The sequence below is a fragment of the Triticum urartu genome, chromosome 4A (genome assembly GCF_056163025.1).
Source record: "Triticum urartu cultivar PI428250 chromosome 4A, HENAU_Tu73, whole genome shotgun sequence".
NCBI lineage: Eukaryota > Viridiplantae > Streptophyta > Magnoliopsida > Poales > Poaceae > Triticum > Triticum urartu.
In genome coordinates this window covers 120,399,083-120,405,529 of record NC_141876.1, presented here as the reverse complement: position 1 = coordinate 120,405,529, position 6,447 = coordinate 120,399,083, and the positions used below count along the sequence as shown (strand labels likewise).

The 6,447-nt window shown below is 52.6% G+C and overlaps 1 protein-coding gene across 1 annotated transcript; it reads left to right on the top strand.

Moving 5' to 3' along the window:
* The first annotated feature begins 876 nt into the window (after nt 1–876).
* Nucleotides 877–4,319, top strand: LOC147975057 (uncharacterized). Its single transcript, XM_087517967.1, has 6 exons — nt 877–1,289; nt 1,383–1,565; nt 1,672–1,749; nt 1,866–1,931; nt 2,024–2,089; nt 3,331–4,319. Exons 1-6 carry the CDS (start codon nt 1,098–1,100, stop codon nt 3,949–3,951), a joined length of 1,206 nt encoding a protein of 401 aa, XP_087374093.1. The 5' UTR covers nt 877–1,097; the 3' UTR covers nt 3,952–4,319.
* The last annotated feature ends 2,128 nt before the right edge of the window (nt 4,320–6,447 follow it).

The window sequence follows — 6,447 nt, the reverse complement described above, 5'->3', positions numbered from 1 at the left end:
AAAACTTGTTAGTACAGGAGCTACAATCTTAGGAGCTATAACAGTAGTTCTATTGTTCACTGATGATGACATTTAGGCAAGAAAGTTAGGATTCCATAGTTCAATCTAGACGAGTCAATTCTACCATGGGAAATCCATTAAACAAATGCAACATAGAATCTCCTACTACCATATACAAACACCTGAAATTGGAATAAGTGTAGATACTTTGCAAGCATGAGCTCACCCGTGAGAGAGCAAAATGAAGGATGCAAAAACGAAAGCAACCACACGCACCTAAAACGACACAGGCCAATTGCTTGAGCCGAGCAGCCGACCTCCACAGTTGAACACGATCTAGCTTACCTGACAGAAAACGGGAAGATCATCTTTGCTTAATTAGGAAGCAATACTTCGCATCGGCACACAAAAACATATCGGGGACGACGAGAAACAAAAACGGAATCATGCATAGACGAGCTAGCAGTAGATACATTTTGTTTCGGCCGCTGGATGGAACGCATCGGCCATTTCGATGGCGCTGACAAGCTTTGGCTTTGCCCGTGCATGCGATGCAGCTCCGACCGCAGCCAAAGGCTCCAGTTGCGTGGTCTTCTAGGCACTTCCACCCACCGGCGTCCGTCCGGTTTCACACGCGGCGGCTGGTCCGGCCTGCTGACCTGTGGGCTCCTCCGTCCCATCCCGGCGACGAGTCACCGGGCCGTAACCCGGCCCACGTGTACCGCTGCGGCGATCCACGTCGACGCCCGGCAGCACGGGGGCTCCCGCTGGCCCCCAGGGCCCTCCTCGTTTCACGAGCCGTCGCGCTGCATGCTGGGCGCCGCACGCGGGGGCTCCACGTGTCCACGCCCCCGCTGCTGCGTGGAGGGAATAGAGGCCTCCCTGTGCATACGCGCGACGTGGCCGCGCCGGACGGGCCAGATGCTCCCCATCCGGCCGCAGAGGCGCCGGTGCACGGTACCACCTGTCCGAGGCCCTCGCGCCGCCTCCGGGGAGAGGATATTTAAAGCGGGGGCAGGGGCCCCGCCGTACTCTCGCTTGGCACCGCTCTCCGCCTTGCGCTCGAGATCTCATCCGATCCTCACCGCCCCCCACCCATGCCGACTGATCACGGCAGCAGCAGCGACGGCGGCCACCAGGCGCAATGCCGGCGGAGGGGCGCCAGCGTCGACGTCGAGCTCCGCGCCGCCATGGCGCTGGCCGACATGGCGGGGGCCGGGGCCGGGGCGGCCGCCGACCACGCGCTCCCGGCGCAGCGCCTGCGCCACGCCGCCGCCCCAGCGGCCCAGGTATTCGATTTTGCCGATTGGGTAGCTGGCCCTATTTTGGTTTTCGGTTTGGGAGGATTCCGATTGATTTGGCCGGCCGTGCGTGGGTAGCAGGCGGCGATGGAGCAGGAGGACGAGGAGCTGGCGAGCACGAGGCTGAGCCTTGAGCTGGGCAACGTCGGCATCCAGTCCTCCCCTTGCTCCAGCAGCTCCAGCGGCGCCGGGCAGCAACCGCCGCAGTCGTCGGCGGCCGTGACGGGATACGGCCTCAGCAGACCGCGGCACATGCTCACCGAGGTAATTAACCCGCTCACTTCTTACGTTGCATCGATCAACCCCTGCAAATTACACCCGCATCTCCACCGGCACGTCGTCTGAACCGCCAATCGACGAAACATTGCAGGCGGAGAAGGAGGCGAAGCGGCTGCGGCGCGTGCTCGCGAACCGGGAGTCCGCCCGGCAAACCATCCTCCGCCGCCAGGTGACTAATCGCTAGCTAGCCCGAATCCATATGTAAATTAATTACTACTACAGCTGCTGTGGCATCAACTGTGTCTGATCATTCTGATACGATTCGCGCCGTGTCGTCGTGTCCAGGCGATCCGGGACGAACTGGCGAGGAAAGTCGCGGATTTAGCGTCGCAGAACGAGAACATGAAGAAGGTACTCTAATTAAGCAGCGTCATGTGTATTCCTGGAGTATCTTGAAATGTCAGATCACCATCAAGTTGCTTAATTAATCCCGAACGGTGCAGGAGAAGGACAAGGTGCTGGAACAGTACCTCACGCTCAAGGAGACGAACAAGCAGCTGAAACAACAGGCACATCATCTATCGCTTTCATTCCTTTAATTTCCTTTCCTTTTCCCCGTCATCCATTATTAGTACTCCCCCTGCTACCACCATTGTTAGGCAACGGAAAAGAAAAGAAAAGAAATCCCAGAAGGGAACCTAGTATGTTCCAATCCAGCTCCAGTTGTGCCCCCACGAGAGGACTACAGTCACGCTGCAGTACACCTATGCTAGTACGAGTACTAATTATGGTCAAACCGGGGGCCTGTCAATCGCTCATGTCTGTATATTATTTACATTTTGCTCTGACAGTGATGTTCGGACAATAATATACTCTATGTGCCCTCCCTTCTGTATTTGTCTTTTGCTTCTTTGGGTATGTGCTTGCTTTCTCGGCGCCAACAGATGCGTGTGCGCCAACTTGCTGATGCGTCCGCATATCTGTCCAGCCGGGTGGTCGGCCTAGTCGGTTCCGCGATCGGGATCCGGTGGAGGATTGCGGCACGGGTTTGGCCGTGCTCGTCCAGGTAGAGGCCATGTGTACGTACGTAGCTCGGTGCATCATTGACGGACAGGTGACGATCCACGGTTGGGCAAGCGGCCAAACAGCATCGCGACTTCAGATCGATCTCGGCCTCGGAGGCTATTGTATTCGGTCTGGATAAACTCTGGTGCGAGCTAGCCGGGCGTCCACCCTTCGCGAAATTTCCATGGATGCGGTGACACGCTGCACCGGATCAAACCGGCAGGATGCTGATAGAATCTCGGCAAACTTCGTCACGGGTGTATCTTTAAAGTCTAAACCAAGAAACGGAAGCAGTCCATTCTAGAATTATTATTTGGATTTTCTTTTTAAAAAAGCGACCAATCGGTGCAAACACATGCCGGCCTCGCCATGCATGCGCCATGTCGGCGGCGGGTGAGCCATACAAAATGTTGATGCCATGGCAATGGCATGCAGCAACGGTTGCACGCGGCAACAGTGGTTCCTCTGAACGATTCTTCATCTTTTTCCACATCTTTCGACAGATCTGGAAACAGTGAAATTCGTTGAATATGATCGTTGCACGTTTCACTAGTCGGCGGGCAGCTGGCTCTCCATCAGGCACTAATAATAATAGTTAAATAACATGCGTTCGCTAGACGGAACACTAGTTTTCTCGCTACGTAACTGTGGAAGAACATGCGGAATCTTTTCTCGTGCCTGAACTTGTCACACGCAAAGTAAGTGTAAGTGCTGAGTCGGGTAACTTTTTTGTCTGTCTTTGCAGGTGGCCAAGACGACCAAGAAGAAGCCGTCGTCTACACCAGCGATCACGCCCATGGACATCGCGCCGCCGGCACAGAGCGCGGAGGCCACCCCGCCACAGACGCCGCCGCAGCCAAGCTTCCTGTACAGCGCGCCGCCGACGTCCATGCCTGTGCCCTACGTCTGGGGCTCCTGGCCCCCGTGCGGGCCGGGGGTGTACGAGCATGGCGGCAACCCGGCTGGCATGGCGGGACACGCTCCGCCCCCGCTCTGCGTCCCGCCGGCCTGCGCGTGGTACTACCCCGTCGTCGCCGCTGCCACTGACCCCCGCGGCTCGCCCCCGGCCTACGTGCAGCCGTTCCAGGAGCCGACAGGCAGTGGCGGGACGGCCGGGGAGGACACCGACGACGACCCTTGCTCGCTGACCCTCGCCATCGATGCTGCCGACAAGAAGAGCCCCGCCGCCTGTCCCAACGCTTACCAAAGTGGCAGCGGCGTGGTGGGGGCAGTGGGGCTGCAGGTCGCGCTTAGCGGCAGAGAGAAGGCGGCGACGGCGGCGGAGGCGAGGAAGAGGCGGAAGGAGCTCACCAAGCTGAAGCAGATGCACGCCGGAAGCCGCCATGGCGCTGGCGAGCACTGGTGAGCGAGCTGCTAATCATGGCAGGTTACTAGGTGATCGAGGACGCATGCATGCATGGCACTACTGCCGCTGAGTCACTGACAAGGCATCGGTGATCAACTGATGATGACGATTGGTTCCTTGGACGCAAGCAACAGCACTGATATTAGTACAGCTCCTACCAATTTTTCTAATGTTCTTAATATTTGCATCGCGTTTGTCTAGGAACGTAGGTTTGCATTTCAGTTACGCCCCAAGGCACTGAAGAAATGTGTTCGGTTTTGGTTTGAGATTCTTTGGTGCAATCTGTAACCGGATAAATAACTAGTGGTCCGATCATGTATAGCACCGGAGCTGTGCGTAATGTAACGATTCTTTACGTCCCAGCAGCATTTTTTTGTATGTTCAGTACCACACACAACAAAGTAAATCAAGCGAAGTAAGGATAATATCTATTCTCGTTGTCCTAACATGGCTCGTCACCTAAACTTGAATCTGAAATATACCGGGGACTTAGAGTAACTTTAGCAGATTCTCTTGTAAACAGTCTTGCCAAGTCTCAGATTCTCTTGTAAACAGTCTTGCCAAGTTTCAGTCCATGCTATGTACGCGAGATCTTTAAGATCCGTGCATTTTTTATTCGGTTTTTTGCGAGATCTTTAAGATCCGTGCATTTTTTATTCGGTTTTTTCTTTTTCTTTTGCATTTTACGTCACTTGATTTAGAGAAAGAATCGGTTAAATGTTAGTCGACTGAGATCTAGCCACACCTATCTATAGAACCTTACAATTCTTATAATTTTTGAATGTTTTATTTTTCGACCCTGATAAAAAAGACCCAGCCCGTAAGAATATACAAAAGGACCTTATATTTCTGACTTCGCCACTATATTTATTGGATCCTGGCCAATTTAGGGTTCTCATTCGGCATTTCTCCAATCCATCTCCGTCGCAATCCTCGTACTCCGACGATTGATTCTTGCACGCACACACCCGTTTAGAGCATATCAATGGCCGGCGGAGGTCGCCAAAGAGCGCGGCGCCCTCTCCTGCAACCACGGCTGGAAAGCGTGCCAAAGAGCCGCGCCCTCTCCTGCAACCATGGATGGAAAGCGTGGAGCAGCTTCCATGACCGCAAGGTGGAGATCGAGCTCGCCACCGCGAAGGACATTGTAGCGGCCGGTGAAGACTCCGTCGAGCAGCTTGAGGAGGCGAAGAAGGGGTACGAGCTCGCATACATTCTCTACGGGGTGGCGATCGAGTTGTATCTCAGTTCTACCTCAACACGAAGCCCTAAATTAGCTTAGATCAGGTTTTAGTTACTATGTTTTTAAGTTTGTATGTTTGAATGTATGAACTCTGGTGATGAACTATCTTTATGTTTCAAATATGCAGTATGGTTTAGGGAATCTATTTTGTCGTGCCTTCCGCGGTACCGCAAATTTGTTTATATTGATTTCGAGAGAGTACAAGTTGATTGGAGTACAAGTTACATCTTGATCTACCGCGAAATTGAAGGAAATATGCTCCAGAGGCAATAATAACGTTGTTATTTATATTTTCTTATATCATGATAAATGTTTATTTTTCATGCTAGAATTGTATTAAGCGAAAACTTAGTACATGTGTGAATACATAGACAAACAGAGTGTCCCTAGTATGCCTCTACTTGACTAGCTCGTTAATCAAAGATGGTTAAGTTTCCTAACCATAAACATGTGTTGTCATTTGATGAACGGGATCACATAATTAGAGAATGATGTGATGGACAAGACCCATTCGTTAGCTTAGCACTATGATCGTTTAGTTTATTGATATTTCTTTCTTCATGACTTATACATGTTCCTATGACTATGAGATTATGCAACTCTCGAATACCGAAGGAACACTTAGTGTGCTGTAACACCCCGGATGTAACTTTCCTTATTTGTACTCCAACTCTTGCCGTTTCCGGCGTTAAGTTATATTTATTTCCTCGGGTTCGGGTTTTTGTCTCCGTGTGTTGTTGTCGTTGTCATGCATCTCATATCATGTCATCATGTGCATTGCATTTGCATACGTGTTCGTCTCATGCATTCGAGCATTTTCCCCGTTGTCCGTTTTGCATTCCGGCGCTTCGTTCTCCTCCGGTGGCCATTTCTAGCTTTCTTTCGTGTGTGGGGATTAAACATTTCCGGATTGGACCGAGACTTGCCAAGCGGCCTTGGTTTACTACCGGTAGACCGCCTGTCAAGTTTCGTACCATTTGGACTTCGTTTGATACTCCAACGGTTAACCGAGGGACCGAAAGGCCTCGTGAGTGTTGCAGCCCAACACCCCTCCAATTTGGCCCAAAACCCACCAAACTCTGCTCCATGTCCTAGAGCGTTCGATCACGATTGCGTGGCCCAAAACCGCACCTCATTTGGACTCTCCTAGCTCCCTCTATGCCTATAAATATCTCCCCCATCCGAAATCACGGGTGAAACCCTAGTCCCCCTCCTCCTCCAGCCGCCGGACAAAATCCGGACGGCCGGACGTG